Source organism: Equus quagga, chromosome 16 (assembly GCF_021613505.1).
Source record: "Equus quagga isolate Etosha38 chromosome 16, UCLA_HA_Equagga_1.0, whole genome shotgun sequence".
NCBI lineage: Eukaryota > Metazoa > Chordata > Mammalia > Perissodactyla > Equidae > Equus > Equus quagga.
Window position 1 is genome coordinate 64,857,860 of NC_060282.1, and position 19,268 is coordinate 64,877,127.

A 19,268-nucleotide genomic window follows, 5' to 3' on the forward strand; every position below is an offset into this window, starting at 1 on the left:
GGCAGAAAACTATACAAAGTAGATATAAGAACTCAGCACAGCAGTCTGGATTCATACAGCACAGCAGCACATAACTCTACCTAATTAAAAAAACCCTAAAAGCATGACTAGACTACTGCACAGTATTGAAAGGATGTTCATAAATGATGATCCCCAAGTTATCAAGAAAAAACTAATTATATCTATATGGAAGATGTTCATTACATATCAGTTAAATTATTTGTGTTGAATCTTAAAAGGAAAATTCACTTTACCAAGATAAGAAAACTTTATGTAGAAACATCTCAAACTCCAAAAATGATTAATAAATCAAGTCTTACTTTTGTCAATTCATAACCTACTAACTCCTATGTATTACAATGATGATGGTAACAATAATAACAATAAATAATAGTTAACTTCTCACTAGTCATTCACAGTTTACAAGGATATTAGTTCATATACAGGATTACAGATAATTTAGAAGTATATAAAGGGATAGATACAAATACTTTGTTTACTAATATCTCTGTCTTTGTGCCTGATGGACTTCAAATTATTTTTGTTCAAACTTAGCTTCTTCATTTATGGCTTCTGTACATCAATGCTGATCCATTTTAAGGCTATCACTTTCTTCAAAATAATCAAGTTATTCCTGAATGTCCTTGTAGCATTTCTCTGCTCACTTCAATTGCTGTTAAACCACTGACATTAAACTGATAAATCTAATGTAAATAACTTTTCTAATTTAGCTTCCATTTATTGGACAGCTGCTAGATGTCAGGAACCATGCCAAACATCCTATATGTTATTTCTAAGTCTCACAACAATGCTACAAAAACAAGTACTATTATTTACATATTATAGACAAGGAAGCTGAAGATCAAAGAGGTTAAGTAATTTTTCTAAAACCAAACAACCATTAGAGTTGACATTTAAACACAATTCAGACTGACTCCAAAACTTAGGCTCTTTTCATTATTTGGTCTCAAATTTCAGGTTATGTTGAAAGGCATCATAACAATATAGAAAGAACATAGGTAACATGGCTTCTGAAACCCAAAGTAGCCAAAACAGAAATTCAAATATGAATATTTTGCCTCACAACCTACAATGTAGTAGGAATAAATAAGAGTATATGTGAAAATACTTCGTAAATTATAAAATTACATACTAATGAACAGTATGTGAATAGTAGTATGGTGAACAGCAAGTATAATTTTTTTAAAAAATCAGTGACACTTTAAAATGTAAGCATTTTATGACAAACTTTTCAACACACTTTTTCTAATTTTATTAGCTATCAAAATATTTCAATATATTTAACTTCTCTCAAAATGATTTAACATTTATCAGCAAATATTTATAAAGCCTTACTTAAACTTAATATCATTTTTGTTTTAGATTCGTAATCTTCTTTAGGCCCCTGGATAGACTGCCTACTAGAAAATCAGACTTTCTAAGCCACTGGCAACTACAGGAAGACCAGAACAAGAGATGTTTTTAGGAAGGAAACCTAAATCTAAAATAATGTAGACACATTTTTGAAAAACAGTAAATTTAACCCAATGGCCTAAATCACTCATGTAAGAAATATAATGTTTCACTTACTTGTAGATGACTAGCAATTAGAGTCCAATCATCAGTTCCATGTTGTTCAACCAACTTCTTTAACTTATCATCCTATTAAAACAGGTACGAAAATTAGAAAGCTTTCCCCCACTCTGTTCTTCTATCCTTGAAGAGAGATAACTCTCCAATTCTTTAATGTCATATCTGGTGGCCATTTTTAGACAGACTGAAGACATTATAATACAGGTTCTCCCATTTACTAGTTTCTGTCAGTCTCAACATCAACCTGCCCTTCATGTGTCTGGTTGAAGAAAAATAACGTGCAAGTTAGCTGATGGATAACTTTTCTCACGTTTTGTTTTTAAATAGTTTTCATATCTACAATATTATTAATCAATATGTAAATATAAGTATGAAATTAGTAAACCTTATACCTCATCTCTTGTCCATTTTACTCTGTTCCAGAGTTTCTTCAATCCTTTTTGTTGTGGTACTTCATAATCATGATCAGCATACTGAAGGTCATCATCCTCATCCTCACTGAAAAAACACAATCATGAAATCAAGAATTTAATTTAAATTTGTGAATTCAATCATTGAATCTGTGTATACAGATATAATTAAAGAAGCCACTCAGACTAAAAGACATATATCAATGAGATTATTCAAAGTATAAAAAAATTAAGAGTCTTACAACAGGGAGGAGCTATAGCTCTGACTGACACCAGAGAGATGAGGCTGCGTATGCCACCGGGGGCCAAATGATAACCTTTTTTGTCATGTTAAGGAGTTTGACATTTATTATTTATTTGATCTTTATCCTAAAGAGTTAAAGGACTTTAAGTAAGGGAGTGAAAGACAAATATCTTGTGTTTCAGAAAAATCACTGGCAGGAGTGTGGAGAAATGGAGGAGGGAAGACCAATTAGTAATCTTTCACAATAAACCAAGTAAGAAACTATTAGAGCCTGACAATGGTAATGGTAAAATACAAAACACAGCCAGTTAAAAGAGACAACGGAAGAAATGATCCATTAAGAATACCAACAGAAAAAGTTAAAATATGTAGAAATAACTTGAATGTACAAGAGCAAGGTATAGTAAACAACAAAGCACTATTGTGAGACACAGAAGACTTGAACAAACGGAAACCACAGATGTCCATCATTCTCCCTAAATTAATTCGTAAATTTAAGTTAAGTGAATAAAAATACCAATAGATTTTCAGAGAGAATTAGACAGGTTGATTCTACAGTTCACTTGGAGAAATAAACAAGCAATAATAGCCGGGAAAGTTCTACAAAAATAATAACAGGAGAATCCGCACTACCCAATATCAAAATATACTGCAGAGAAACAACGAACAAAACAGAACGGTACTGGCACGTGAGCAAACACACAGATCACTGGAACAGAGCATTCAGAAAAAAAGAAAACCCATAAGGGAATTTGGTAAATTCTAACAGTAACATATCAAATCAACGGGATAAAGATGGACTTTTCAATAAATGGTAAGACACTGCATAGCTATTTTGAAAAACAAAGCTCAAGTTCTACTTTAAAATAAAAAAAAATCAGATAAAGCAAATATTTTACATTTCTTAAAATGAAACCATAATAGTACTATAAGAAACAGGGTAGAATTCTACTTTTTATATCTTTTACTAGAAGAGATCTAAATGTGACAAAAATCAAGAAACCATAAAAGAATAAACTAAGGTAATGACAGTGGCAACAGAAAGAAGCACATGAAACTGAGAGATATTAAAAAGGCAGAAACAAAAGGATTTTACAACTGATGGATATAAGAGACATGGGAGAACGAATCAAGGATGACTACAAAATTTCTAGCTTTGGGAGCATTAAGTAGAGCTATTCACTGAGACAAGGAACAGAAGAAGGAGAAACAGAACTTTGGGAGGGAGAAGGGAACAAAGAGAGTAAGCAGTTTTGGACTAGCTGATTTCAAGGCACTTGAGAAATATACAGGTGGATATACATAGAACAACACTGCCCAAAGAAATATAATGCAAGCCACACGTAATTTCCTAGTAGCCACATTAAAAAAAAAAAATAGAAACACGTGAAATTAATTCTAACAATAAATATCATTTAACTCAATATTTCAAAAAGTTTATCATTTCAATACATAATCAACATAATCATGGAATATTTTACATTACTTTTTTTGTACTAAAGTCATTACAGTTAACAGTACATCACAATTCAGACTAGGCACATTTCAAGAGTTCAGCAGCCATATGTGGTTAGTGGCTCTCTTTTGGGCAAAGCAGATCTAGAAGACAAGTGGGTACATGATCTTTCTGCTCAGGTAAGAAGTGTGGGTGGACCCAGTTTTAACAATCACCAGCATAAAGAGAACAGTTAAAGTCATGAGAGCACAAAGCCCCAGGAAAGAGGGCAGGCCCTTATGATAAACTGAATTAGAGAATTTTGAGTAGCCCGAGGACTGAACAAAGTCATGAGCATCTGAAAATAACATAAGCTAATATTCATTTAAACTTTCTAAGTACAAGACATTGTGGCAGTCTATGAAATTTCTCTCTTAAAACTCCACAATAACCTGAGGGGACTAGTATTATTCCCATTTTACAGAATAGGAAACTTTGACTTAGAAAGGAACTTCTTGCCCACAGTTACACCAAATATAGCATGGTTGAACTCCAAAACCCACTACTTAACCACAGTACTACAACATACTGGAAAAACAGGGAAGAGGATAACGAGAAACTAGAAGATACCAAAGACAAACCTCAAGTACAATTTGAAATCAAAGCAAGCATTTAACCTGACCATAATATATTTAAGAACATGTGGGTAATTCCTAATATCTACATATGATTTCAATCTTACAACACTGAAAAATGAAGGCCTAGATTTAATATGTACTGTCTACAAACCCTTTGCAGGAACTTCTAATTTCCCTCAATTTGTCAATTCCATCGACCAAAATTCCTCATATCTGACCAAGCAAGACACCCAGATCCCCTATTCCCCCAACTATGATATTTATCTACTGTCTCTTTAGTTCAATGCACTTCACTATTTCAATGCTCTCCCCAAAAGCTAGTGTCTACTTGTAACAGTAATTTGCCAGTCCTACTTCCATATATGCTTGTTTTGTTAAACTATGCAGAAAATAAAAACACAGATTTAATTAAAGAAAATACCTGTTATTTGCAGCCATCTTCAGCTATCAGAAAAATCACCTGATAGGCCACGATTAAATTGTTAAAATTGGAGAAGGTTCAGGATCCAATGACTTCACAAATTTCCAAGAAAACTACTAAATCAGATCAAACCACACTGAAGCTTTCTGTTCAATTTGTATGTACTCAGGGCATCCACCCTTCCTTCTTAATGCTTATCCCACTTGCCATCCTTCCCAACCAAGTAGTATGATCAGGAGTGCCAAGATCATGTCTAATATGTTCACCTCTCAGCACCACAGTACCTGCCAAATATATATAAAATTAATGAATGATCTTCCTTACTTTTCCAAGTACTCTGTATTCCAAAACCACCTCACTCCCTTCCAACCCAATCAAAACTTTCACCTCCCTCAATACAGCTGACCACAAATAGATATGAAAAAGAAAACACTTTTTTTAACAGATGAAAATACCTCTAGGAGGAAGTGAAAGGCATTCCCATTTGTTAAAAGAGACTTTCAAAATCCAAATGCACCTCCAAGTGGTAGAATATAAGAAGCAGAACCTGCTGAAATAAACATAAAAAATATTCAGTACAGAAGGGGTTCTTTGGGGTGTCTATTAATATTGCCTAATCTTTCCCAGAACTGTCCCCAGAAACATTACCACTTCCTGCCACTCCAAACAGCCCTCAGACATGCTTTTCACAGGTTCCCCACTTTTCTTCTCTCCTCTCAGATCGCAACAGCTACCACAACAGCATATTTGAAACTGTTTTAAAAATTAGGTTATTTCTAGATCAAAACAATTTTTAATTTGGGGACTTGCCCATATAAATCTTGAGTATTCACAAAAAAATATACATCTAATCTGTACAAAATTCACCTTAAGGTTTTTACCAAAATATTTTAAGTTAAGGACATGAGTCCAAAAATGTTACTTTGGTCAAAAGACTAGTTTCCAAGAAGTAATTTTCCTGAAAACTTGTTCATTTTAACTCTAAAATTCCGCCTTCTTTTTTAACCACATACTTGATTTGTGAGAAATTTCTATTTCTACATGAGGTTTCATTCTCTGTTTTGCATCAGCATGTTCATGAGTTTCACATAGAGTTACAAAGCCCAGTCAATGTTCAGGAAGCTGGGTTTTTTGAGTGGGTGAGTATGAGAGAGGATTAAAGTAGAATTCTTAGAATCATCTCTCCACCACTGAGGCTTTCCTAGAGTCTATCTACCTAGCTAGTTCTTGGTTTTAACATTAAGCTATTTCTATATTATTTAAGTGATTGTTGAAAGGATGATATAACTTTTAAATAAGTGTGACAGAAAAAGATCAACATCACTAGCTACAAAAGAAAAATGCCTGAGAACACCTACAATTTGCCAAGAAAAAAGGGAAAAGATAAAACCCCACAAGAAAGCTCATCAATATTCCACTCTCACCATTTAACAATGAAAAGGTCCCACCGCTTAATAACGGTTAGACACCATTAAAACAAATCTGCTCTATTTTTCTGCTCTTTATATCATCTTTTAGCATTACTCTACTGTAGCAATCAATGCTGGTAATATGCAATAATGAAATAAAATCAGCTCCCTCCATGTAAATAAATAAACCATTTCTAGCCTGGGTGACTAATCTAGAAGACAGCAAAAATAGGCGAAATTATTTCTCCAGTCACAAAGCAAAAAAAGAAGAGGAATTTAGTCTCTGAATCTCCTTCCAGGACTTCGTTTCCAGAAACACTGCATCAGTTTTGTTTTTTAAATCAAAGGAAATATTTATTCTATAACTGTCTAATACATTACCTAAGTACTACATTCACATGGAAAGGGTTTTGTAGATTATGAATGAACAAAGTGATCAGGGTGATTATGAAACAGTAAAATGAAGCACACACACGCACACATACATACACACACACACACACACACACACAAATACTATGGCTCATTAGACAAGGAGAATGGTTAAGAGTAACTTTACACTGGGCTGTAAGCTAACGGATGTGACAGTCATAACTCTGCGAAAAAATATACAAACTATTCACACAACAATATTAAGATAAAACATTCGAGAGAAGTTCAGTTTTAAAGGACACCAATTATACAGCCTAAAAAGAGTAAAATGAAGTAGCCAAAGGAAGAATGAGAATTTTTTTAAATTTATTTTTATTTGAAAAGAAACTACTGGTGTGAAATTAGAGAAATATCAGTAGTTCTATAAAATTTCCTCTAATAAAAATCACTTTAACTCGATTATATTTTAAATCACAAACCACATCGTCTGAAATTTTTATCATAACCAAAAAATACGTCTTTATTATACTTTAGGGTAATTGTGCATATTTTAAGTCCAATCGAATTCAAGGTATGAAAACATACCAGGTTGATTTAATAAAGTGAAATCAGGCCACCTAGTGGTTAATATGATGTACTGCATACGTGAATATTTTATTTCCTAATTGGGACTGCAAACTAGCATCATTACAGTACGACAAATTTCACTTCATGTGACCATTATTAATAGCAAAACTGAAATAACTACTGAAGGGAGTTCTACCTAGCTACCCATAAGCAAAAACAACGTGAAAACATTTCTATTTTATTCCATTAGTGTGTGTATATTTTTAACGAGAAATGATTACAAAAGAGTTCAAAATAGGATATATATTAAAGCTGGAAGTTACCTTACAGACCATAAAATCCAAACCCCTTATCTTAAAAGATGAAAAACTGGGATACACAGTTTACTTGCTATCCCAAAACAATATTGCCAGTTAATGACAAGCTGATTAAAAAAATCAGTTCCCATATTTCAGTACTCTTTCACCCATAACATCCATTTTGCTGGAAACAAAACAGTAAAAGTGCTTCCTACAGACAAACACACCTCACTGAAAAACATCTTCCAGTTCAAGAGCTGGCTTTTTATCTTCTCAGTTTAGTGTAGTTGCAGGCCGCAACTGTAAACACCTGAATCCACTACTACTTAAACAGACCTTCTAGCTTCTGCATGACATTTTTAAAAGTTTATTTTTAAGGGTAGAACTGGCTTTAAAAACTAAAATTAATGACAATACATTAAAAATCAAATACATGTTCATAATAAATATACAATTTTGGTATTGCCTGTAAATTATGTCATCAAAACCCCCAGTGGGATCTAAAACTATTTAAAGTCACAACACTAAATGAGCCCTTTCCTTTATGTAAATATAGGTCAGAGATACTACAGCTATCTTACAGATTGAAAGAGTCAACATCCTTCAGTTGCACACCTGAGGTAACAGTTTTTTACTCTTTTTTTTTCAGACCATACAGAAAAAGTATATTACAGGATTTATGCCTATAGTCTCATGCAAAACTTTTACACAGCAAAGTACAGCTTGCTCAAATACTTAAATGGCTGTACAGTGGAGATCTTAAAGTGACCGAATTATTTCCTTTCTTTTTCAATTACAAATTAGGTTCATATTTATTATTAGGATATTTAGCCAAACGGCATGAATCCAGACTTTTCCCAAAGAACAGATTATTTCCCCTTTAAAACACTTCACATTCTATTATCTCCTAGGATAAGTGATATTTACAGAGACAAGAAATATAATTTAGAATACGAAACATTCAAGTATGAAGACCCTAAGTAATACACCATTCAGAGATGGTAATTTCTCATCCATCTTCTGCTCCCATAGGGAGTGTAGCTTCACCCCACCACGTTTAATTACCCCAGACTTAGGACTCTTTAATCATTCTATAATACATGTTTCAATTAATTTATATGGCTGACAAGAAATAAAAGTCAACATTAAAATTAACATTTAGATCTCAAAGCTCATAGTATTGTCAATAAAAGAAAATGACTTATACAAGCAAATTAATCATTAAATCATTTCTTCTTTTTCAGTCTATTATTACAAAGCATACACAAATTATGAAATAGACAGAAAACCAATTGGAGAAGACAGGGTTCTGATATTCAAGCACCCATGTCTAACCGTAACTAAGTGCTGATGACAGCATTAGCCAAGAAACTATTTCAAATAAGATTAACACCAACACTGATAATTAGATAATGCCACACTGACTATAAACAAACTTCTGTTACTGAGGTGACATAATCACTTGTCACCTTAAGGAAGTTATTTTATTTTTTAAATTTTGAATATTTAAAAATTCAAAACAAAAGGTCTAAACCAGTACCTCAGTAATTACAATTACAGGACCTTTTAATAGCTACCTTTTCTGAGGATTTAGAGGTTAATTTGGTCCACGTTCTAGAGCAATGATTCTCACCTGGGTGATTTTGCCTAAGAGACATTTGGTAACGTCTGGAGAGATTTTTGAGTGTCACAACTGGGGCAAGTAGAAAGCGTTACTGGCATCTAGGGGGTAGAGGCCACGGATGCTGCTAAACATCCTACAAAGCATAGGACAGACCCCCACTACCAAGAATTATCTGATCCAAAATATCAATAGTGCCAAGGGTGAAAATCCTGTTCGAGAGAGGGGGGTTTATGTGTGTATGTGTGTTTGTGTACATTTGTTCCACCTCAAGAGTTTGACCTATGTGTAGTTGCTACAAAATAATAAGCTAATGAGGACTTAATCATATTTTATGCTGATTTCCGCAAAAACATTTTACATACAGCAGGTGCCTAATAAATGAATAAAGCGAAAAATATGTGTAGTTATTACCAATTTTTAACAGAAATCTGCAATGAATGAATCCTGGTACTAAATTTCAGTTTAGGAAATACATCTCTAGTTAAGACTTTGAGGCTGTGGATCCAGATAAAACCATTTGGAAATTCTGCCAAACATCTTTTCTGGTTTATTTAACAATATTGACGACTAAAAGACGCCTTCCTTTTTTGCCATCTAAGTGATTACTACCCACAATTTAGGAGTAGCAACTACAGTAATATATAGATCAAAATTAGATGCATAAATTCATCCTAGTAAGTTTTCCAATAAACAAATGGGCCCTACCACTGTGCAACACTTACGTACAGTCAGAGCCAAACATGGACACTCAAAATATTAAGTAAATCAAATACATTGTTTTATTTTAAGATCGAGCTACTGCTGGTAACAGTGTGACATCTTCCCAGTGGAAGACATTAAAAACATATACATAAAGTTGCGAACACGGGTAGGGTAATTACAGAAGACATCAAACACGTCCTCTCCCCTCAGCTATTCCTCAGAGGATTTTCCGTACTTTCCAAGGTAGCAAACACGGCAGAGGGGTCTCGGCCCAGATTTATGACCCAGTTCCTATTTTAACTGGTACAGTATTTCCGGAAAAAAAGAGTCCCTCTGAGCAGCATTTTCAAGTCGCCCGGGCTGGACCCCACCTCTTCCATCCGCGCGGCGTGTGCCCTGAAGGCGCACAGACTTACCTGGCAACAAACTCCCACCGGAAAGTTGCCGTGAAAGATTAAGAGTCTGGACGCGCGCTGTGGGGAGAGTGAGCTCCAAGGAGCGGCCTGGGCATCTGTCACCCACTTTCCGCGTCTTAAACACACTGGTCCCCAACTCTCCACACGTCACGGCTGCGCTCCGGCCAGCCGGGCCGAAGCGCCTGTGGAGCAGCGGGAAGGACAACCTCTGCCCCGGGAGGGGAGGGCCCGGTGGGGAAGCAGCGGGAAAGGAAAGAGAATCCGAGCCGAGACTGCCGACACGCCTGGGCGAAAGGGATGTCACCCACCTGCGCGACCTCTTCGCCATCCTTCAAGTACCGCATAGGCGCGGGCTGGGCGGGGACGCAGTTCAGCCTCCTCCAGCCTCAGGCGAACGCTCCTTCTCCCTGACCCTCCCGCCGCTGGCCTCGCTCCCTCTCCGAGGCGACCGAGTACGGAACGCAAGTCCCCGGCAGGGCAGGACGGAGGGACGGAGGGGCAGACCGCGACCCGCCCCCGGCCCGCAGCGCTGCTCCTAGCCCCGGCCCGGCCCGGTCAGGAATGCCCCCAACATGTCAGCAGGCGCGCTCCCGCCCTCCGTCGACCCCTCCCGACGCCTCTCAGCCTCCTCGCTGCCCTCTCAGAGCGGCTCCGCCGCAGGCGCCGACCCCCGCCGTCTCCCCGCAGCGAGCAGCTCTGCAGGGCTCGCAGCCTCCTGCAGGGTTTTGTCCGCACCGCCGAATCTCGCGCCCAGCCTCCCTCAAGAGCCGCCGTTTGAATCTGCGCACGCGGCCCCGAACCTCATTGGCTGTGGGGGCCGCACGCGGGGGCACAGGGGCGGGGCGGGGAGAGCGCGCGCGACTGAGGGCGGGGCTGGGGAGCTGGAAGCCGGGACTGGAACTCGCGGGAGTCCGGGAAGGAGCTGGGAGCTAGGGAGCGGGGCCGCAGGCGGGGCTCGCGGGCCCCTGCGACAGAACCCGGAGCGCGCCGAGCGCCGCACCGCGAGGGGGCGGGGGCGCCCGGGGCCGCGCGGGGCCTGCTGGGAAAGCGAGTTCCAGTGCTGCCTGAGAGGCGGGTCCGGAAGCGGCTGCGGGATCTGAAACTTCACGGGGTGACTGGACGGTGTCCCTGGGGTTTGGGCGGTCCAGCTGGGGCAAGTCCCCCCAGTCTTCTCTCGGCCAAAGCTCGTTCCTCGGGTATATCCCGCCCCACTAGTTAGGAGACGCAGTCTTCGGACTTGAGACAAATCTAACCATAAAATTTGCGCGGCCGTTACTATTTAAGCAAAAATCTGAGCTATTTTTGACCAGACATAACTACTGGAGTAGCGACGATTCTGTGGCAGGAAACTGAATATCAAGAATGAGCAGGAGGAGTGTGACAGGTGAAAAAATTTTTATCTGGAGACATGCTTGGAACGGAAAAGGGAAATAATCCAAGTCTGCGGCTGGTCTTCGAAGTGCTTAATCTCCTATCCCGTTCTACGGGAAATAACTGATGTGCGCGGTGAAGGAGCCCTGATCCAGAACAATGCAGGAGAACAGGAGCTGACTGGGAATTTCGCCCAGATAAATGAGGACGGTAGTCAACAGAAGAAGGTGACCTTCCTTCGCAGGAGAGTCGGGAGGAGGGGGGAACTGCACCGGAGCAGCTTCCAGCGGTTGCAACTACTCTAGAGGGTTCAAGTCTAAAAACTACAAACTGCTCAGTTCAAGTAGCATTAAAGCAGATTAACTACCGTAACGATTAGAAATGGTGAAGGACCCAGATTTGCAAGGTACCATGGTCTGCTGCATAGGGCATTAAACCACATGTCAATGTTATAACAGCCTTACATTTTGCTATTTTGAAATTTTACACATCAATTTTTGCAAATCAGGTGCAGGTGCAAATGTGAATAAAGAGGAGCTTGCAAGCACTACTCTCAAAACTTTAAAACACCTGCCTTTTTATAGTTCCTTTTTTCTCAAGGTATGGGTTCTGGCAAGGTAAAACATCTTTTCAATCATTTCTTACTGTGTTGCTGCTTCACTTTTCTTTTTTAAAACCTAATTTAGAAAGCAATGCCATTTGAAGACACTGTTTTCTTATTTACTCCTGGGTCATACATTACTCTGCTTATTTATATCCTAACAGGAAGCAGAGTTTCTGCTATATTTTAGGCTATAGTCAGTTTTATACACAATACCTTTTTTTGAGCTTGACTGCAAGTATTTTAGATATTGACAGCAAACTCAGTCCCCCTCATTTTAGAGATAGAGAAAATTCCTCAGAAAGATAATATTGTAAGTTGATTTAAATCAGTTATAAAAAGACAGTGTGGAATTAAAGTGGCTCACAGTCATTTGAATACACATACTCAAATATATGATAACCTGAGAGTTGGAGGTTTTTTTAGCGAAACATATTTAATAAAGAATTTTTATTGAGTGTATAAAGAACTCTCAAAACTCAATAATGAGAAAAAAAGAAGCAGTAAAAAAGTGGGCAAAAGATTAGAACAGACGCTTCACCAAAAAAAAGGTATACAAATGACAGATAAGCCACATGAAAAGATGCTTCACATCATTAATCCTTAGAGAAATGCAAATTAAAACCACAATGAGATACTACTACACAGCTATCAGAATGAGGGGGAAAAACGACTGACTGTACAAGTGTTGGTGTAGATGAAGATGTTGAGCAAATACAACTTTCACACATTGCTAGTAAGAGTGCAAATGGAATAGCCACCTTGGAAAGCAAATGTTTCTAGTGGCTTTATTTGTAACCACTAAAAATTGAAAACACTTAAAGGGACATTCTTCTCATTGTCACACATTTACTCCTCAACTGAGAGTTGGTTTTGAACAGTGCTCATGCTTCTCAAGTTTTTCCACTGAAGTAAACGGACTGAATACCAAGGGGAATAGGGGTTCAGGACAAGTGTTGGAAATTTCTTTGAAAAGTATTTATCTTTAAAAGTTCATGTGAAGTTTTCTTTCTACTCCATGACAAATGTATTCAGTTTTTAATTATAAAAATGGTAAAAAATTATGTACTAATATACTTTCTTACTCTAGATCTTTAGATAAATTGCTTCATCAGTGTTAAATGAGTAGGAAGGTGCACAGTGCTCATCTTTCACATGGCTGCCTCTACTTCTTCTTATCCTCCCACAAAGGCCAAGTACTCCCAAGGTTTGCTTATGTTAGTTTGAAAAGCTCATGCTGGTTTAATATAGTATCTAAGAGACCATACATTTTTTAATTAATTTTTTTTGATGAGGAAGATTGGCCCTGAGCCAACATCTGTTGCCAATCTTCCTCTTTTTGCTTGAGGAAGATTGGCCCTGATCTAACATCTATGCCCATGTTCCTCTATTTTATATGTGAGACACCACCACAGCATGGCTTGATGAGCATTCTGTAGGTCTGTGTCCGGGATACGAATGCCACTGAAGTGGAGCTTGCGAACTTCACCACTATGCCACCAGGGCAGCCCCCTAAGAGACTATATACTTTTAATAGAGCTGTATCAGCCATTCCCATGGTAGATTTTTGTCTGTTCTATTTATTGCTATATCCCCAGTCCCTAGAATAGAAACTCAATAAATACAATAACTGTAGAATGGATGAAAAAAGGCAAATAACAAACAAGTACATGAATAAATATTCATGCACACAGACACAAAACGTACAAATTAAAATAGATTTGAAATACCATTTTATGACTACTATGAATAATTCCTTGATATTAGTATTGAAACCAGGGTAATCCTTTTGGAAAGCAATACTAATCAAAAGCCATAAATATGTGCATAGCCTTTGATAGACATTTATCTTAAGGATATAACTCAATACCAGCAAAAAAAATGTACTTCAATGCTTACAGTAGTGTATTCCATCAGAACCCTAATTTGGAGGCATTCACATTTTGAGACTAATTTAAATAGATCATCATCAGGAAAGAACAATTACGCAGCCAGTAAAAATAGTGTAATATTGGGAGCAGCCTGGTGGCGCAGCAGTTAAGTTCCTGCGCTCTGTTTCGGATCCTGGTGCGGACCTACACACCACTTATCAAGCTTTGCTGTGGTAGGCATCCCACATGTAAAATAGAGGAAGTTGGGCACAGAGGTTAGCTCAGGGCCAATCTTTCTCAGCAAAAGGAGGAGGATTGGCGGCAGATGTTAGCTCAGCGCTAATCTTCCTCAAAACAAAACAAAACAAACAAGTATAATATTAATGCAATGCCATTAAATGGCTGTTACACAACTAGGCCCTTCTAGGTGCTTCACATGCATTCATCTTAAGTAATGTTCACAACTTCTATAATTGTAATGACCCTGTGAGGTAGATACTATTATTTTCAGGCACTTTATAAATAAAGAAAATTGGGCAGCAAAAGGATAGCTTGTCCAAGGGCATACAGTGGAAAAATCAAGAATAGAATTAGAAGCCAAGCTCCCAATCACTGTACCACCTTAATATCTATGGGCATTCACCTACAAGTATGGTGTCGATGTAGTGTAGAGATAGTATGGTGTAGTGCAAAGAGCTGGTAGCAGAACTGTATGATTAGTATGATGTCACTTATGTAAACAAAAACTCAAGGTGTATTTGTTTCTAGGTATGTGTCTAATGTTCTAGAAAATGGTATAAAGAATACACACCAAACTGTTTTAACAGTGTTTTACTTTGGAGAAAGAAATGAAATGGGAGCAGAGTAGGCTTAACTTTTTACCCTATGTACTTTTGTATCATTTGACTTTTTTTAAGTATAAATTCATATGTTTATTTTATTTTTTAATTAAAAAAAAAGTTGATGCTAAACGCCAAAAATTGCTGAAAATCCTAGAAGGAAATTGCACAAGTATGGTATATAAAACTTGTCCCAATATTGATAATGCTAAGTAAATATGCTTTGGCAGAAAGGATGAAACCATATATTATGTATTCAATCTGAAAACAAAAATCAGGTTTAGAACTATATATTGGATACATAAACATCTGCTCCAACCTCTCTCTCCCCACCACCAATGTATTTTGCTAATCTCTACTTTACATTTAGGGTGCTATTTTAAATTTGATGGGAATTATAAATTGAAATCATACTAACATAAGCAACTGTAGAATTCTCACTTTGGCTTTTAAAGGTAAAAATAAGAGTGGTTGACTTGCAAGAAAAACACCGTAAGAGAAAAAGATGTTTTAAAATGTCCCTATTTCAACTCACTGTTCCTTGCTCTACCCTTTTGTGGCAGATAGAATAATGACCCCTTAAAGATGTCCACGTGCTAACCCCCAGAACCTGTGAGTATTTTACCTTAATGGCAAAAGGGACTTTGTGGACGTGATTAAATTAAAGATCTTGACTTGGGGAGATTAGTTTGGAGTATTCAATGGACCCAATGTAATCACAAGTGCCCTTAAGAGTGAAAGAGGGAAGCAGGAGCGTTTGAAGATATTATGCTCTTAGCTTTGAAAATGCAGGAAGGCGTCACGAGCCAAGGAATGCAGGCAGCCTCTAGGAGCTCCTCTAGAGCCCCCAGAAGGGAACACAACCCTGCTAACACCTTGATTTTAGCCCAGGGAGATCTTTTGTGCACTTTTTGACCCCCAAAACCTTAGGGTATTAAGTTTATATTGTTTTAAGCCACTAACTTTGTGATAATTTACAGCAGCAATAGGAAACTAATAATACCTACTCTGAAATTTTCATTTATGGCCTATAACAATAAAAGTAGAGCTTTCTCTTCAAAAAGTGATCTTTCACAGTGTTCAAAATTTAGCCTTTATTTACAGCAAATGAGCCTACTAATTGAGTGTTCAAAATGAAGGATAGGAACTTCAAGTTAAGAGAGAGGGTACTCAGGGTATTAAAAAGAGAAATAATATACCAGCATACCACAAAGTCCTTAAAGCAGGATTCTCACTCATCTGTGGGAAACATGACATCTCCCAAGATATGAATGTGTGTGCTTCTCTTAAATTCTAACCTTTCTACCTCTACTCTCAATTTTATCACCTTCCACTTTGTCAGAGATAATAATCTATCTTGTCTTTTTTTTTCAGCTCCCCTTCTCTTCTGGCCTAGCACCTCCAGGCATTCCCAGAGGGAACAGTGGGGAATCTGAGGTTATTGAACGTCATCACTGTCATTTAGAGTGCCAGTTCTAGGAACATAAGACTGTTGCAATGTTTGAGATAGTCTTGCACAAGGAAGAATTATCCTAAGTTCCATTCAACATTCAACCAGACAGTAATGTAAATGAAAACCTGATTATAATTATTATGCCTAGAACCAACTCCCTTTTACACATAAACACAGTGCACAAGTGTTGGGGTTTTTGCACTGTTTTAAAATACATTGACTATTTCCAGAAATGCAACTACTATGTAAACGAGGGGAAGACTGTATTTTATTTTGTTCAGATTTAACCAAGAGTTGTTGCTCCATTTTAGAAAATCACATCCCTGAAGATAACACAGTTCAAGGTTTTAAGACACTAATACAGCCCACTGATATCTGTCTGTATTTATAGCTATTGAGTTCATAAGTGACTCTACAGATATATCAGCTGAATTAGTAGTGCCTGAAAGGGATTTTATTATGATTCTCTTGTTTCTCCTCCATATTATAGGTAAAGCATTAAATTAATTTTTGAAAAATTGTATATAAGTTATCTTGAATTTCATTTTAGTAGGATATGGAGAATACAATATAATGTTATAAAAAGGGGATATTGACTCCAGTAGGGTTGAAAATATTGATCTAAATATATTCATCCATTCTTCCCATGACCCTGTATTAGCTGTCTTCCCTTCTTCCCTTTGAGTCAAACTTCGTCAAAGATGTCTTGACTTTACTACCCAATCAGTCTTCAGTCCTCTCACAATCTAACCTTTACCACCACCATGCCATTGAAATTGTGCTGCAAAAGTCACGAAACCCTGTTAAATCCCATGGACACTTGAAGATAGAAATCAATATTCATTTTACCCGAACTTTCTACAGCATTTGACTTCATTACTCCCTTTTATTTGAAACTTTCATCCCTTGTTTTCTGTGATATCACCTCCATGATTTCTTTCAAGCCTCTGTTCTTCTGCCTGCTCCTTAAAAGATGGCATTCCCTAATTTAAACTAAAAAAAACCTTAAAAACTACATTTTTAGTTCTCTTCTCACTCTAAATTCTCTTCCTAAGCAATCTCATCCACTCCTATGACTTCAGTCATATCCTATGATTCACAGATCTTTACTTTGAATCCCAAACCCTCCCCTGAATTCCATCTCTCTCCATCTGGAAGCACTAAACACCCAAAATACGACATGTCCCATAGTGGAATTCACTTCTTACCTACCAATATGTAATTACTCGTGTGTCCTATTCCAAATTAGTAGCACCAGTAGCCAGCCTCTGAAGTCAGAACCTGAGAGCCTGGATTGACCTTTTTACTCTCCATTATCCTCTCCTCTCCATCCCCACTGCCAGTGGATCATTTCAAGCTCTCATCCCTCACCCAGTTGCAGCCAGTCTTTTAACTGATCTCCTGTCCTCTAGTCTGGTCCAATCCAATATGTCCTCCACTTGGCCACCTGGGGGATCTTTAAAAACATAAATCTGTTTAAATTACAATATCTGCCTTGGAAAAGCTCCAATTTCTAGTTGGTGTCTCAGAACAAAAGCCTTTCTCATTTTGACATTTGGGACCACTTTAGCCGTTTATTAGCCTAGTCAAACTATAGACTACATTTAAATTATGCCTCAGAACATATTTTGAATACCATAAAACTTGATGATGTAAAAATAGTATAGCTAATAAAAGGAAGTAGAATGGGAAGATAAGTGATATTAGAAAGTGTAGAAATACTAATTTCCTCATTTTACAAACTGGCAAGTTAAGAGATAATGTCTAAAATTGATGGCTCAATAGAGACTTAAGTATATTATATAAAAATATAAATATAACCTAAAAAGGGCAAGGGAACTCATCTTTCTTAATGGAGGAATCACATACTGTCTAAAGTTGATAAATCGAGAGATTAAACCTGTAAGCATCTCCATTTAAGTTATGGAGGTAACCACCAAAAGAGAAATGGTTCATTTAGCAATTGAGATGAGGGAGCTGGGTGTCTTTCTATAGTTTTGAAATTCTTTTTTTAACTATGTACGTGCATTGCTTTGAGAATAACTTAAAAAGGAAAACAAGGCCTATTTCAATGAAAACTTTTGCAGATTACTTCTTTTTCAGATATTGATTTAATTTTTCTAATCACTTCCCTATACCAAAAATAAATTTAACAACATTGTGAAGTTTACACCAAAGAAAAAGCCAAATCACTTGCCATAAGAAAGATCACAAAATGATAATCTTAACTTGAAAAGCAATATTGTAAGCACAACTTAAGATATACATTGTACTGCTGTTTAATGGAAACAGACAAGGTGACAGATACTGGGCAGGGCCATGAGACGCTAGAGGAAAAAATGGAACTAATCTTGCTATAATCCTGGTAATATTGAAAGAAATCAGAATGAGAGTTTCTAGGTCCTAATTTGATTCTCACTTCAGTGTTTTGCTTACATTTTTGTTACACATCTATGCATCTAAGTTTCACTGGTCATATTCAGTAGCAGAGACACCTTTTAGTTTCAAAGGATAAGCTCATGTTTCTGAAGTTGGTTTTATATACACTGAATTTATTATTTCATTCTGTTAGTTTTCCCTTCCTTAGCAACCTACTTGTGTAAGCTTTCTCAAACTTTTTCACCTTATTCATTCAACTGGATCATCACCCTCTTACAGGAAGGATTTAGAGTCTAAAGTTTGGCAAACATAAGCATCCCACTTGATTTTGCTTGATGGACTGGCCTAGCAAATAAAACATTTTTGGAGGTGCTGAATCTTGCCAATTTGATTTCTTTTTTCTTCTCTTTCTCTCCAAATCCACCCAGTACATAGTTGTATATTTTTAGTTGTGGGTTCTTCTAGTTGTGACATGTGGGACACTGCCTCAACATGGCCTAACAAGCAGTGCCATGTCTGCGCCCAGGATCCGAACCGGTGAACCCCAGGCTGCTGAAGTGCAGGGCACAAACTTAACCACTTGGCCATGGGGCCGGCCCTGCCAATTTGATTTTTTAAACATCC

The 19,268-nt window shown here is 37.3% G+C and overlaps 1 protein-coding gene across 6 annotated transcripts in view; it reads right to left on the reverse strand.

Annotated features, from left to right (window-relative positions):
- The window catches only part of MYBL1 (MYB proto-oncogene like 1), a 34,100-nt gene extending 23,371 nt beyond the window's left edge, over positions 1-10,729 (reverse strand). For 5 of the 6 annotated variants that reach the window (XM_046641633.1, XM_046641635.1, XM_046641631.1 and 2 more), the window contains exons 1-3: positions 10,439-10,729; positions 1,986-2,091; positions 1,591-1,662 (exon numbers count right to left, since the gene is read on the reverse strand). In XM_046641633.1, coding sequence (XP_046497589.1) covers positions 1,591-1,662; positions 1,986-2,091; positions 10,439-10,458 — 198 coding nt within the window. In that variant the 5' untranslated portion in view covers positions 10,459-10,729. Of the gene's footprint in view, positions 1-1,590; positions 1,663-1,985; positions 2,092-4,741; positions 4,841-10,438 lie in introns of those variants that run through there. The other variant, XM_046641632.1, reaches the window with a different exon arrangement.
- Positions 10,730-19,268: the final 8,539 nt, after the last annotated feature.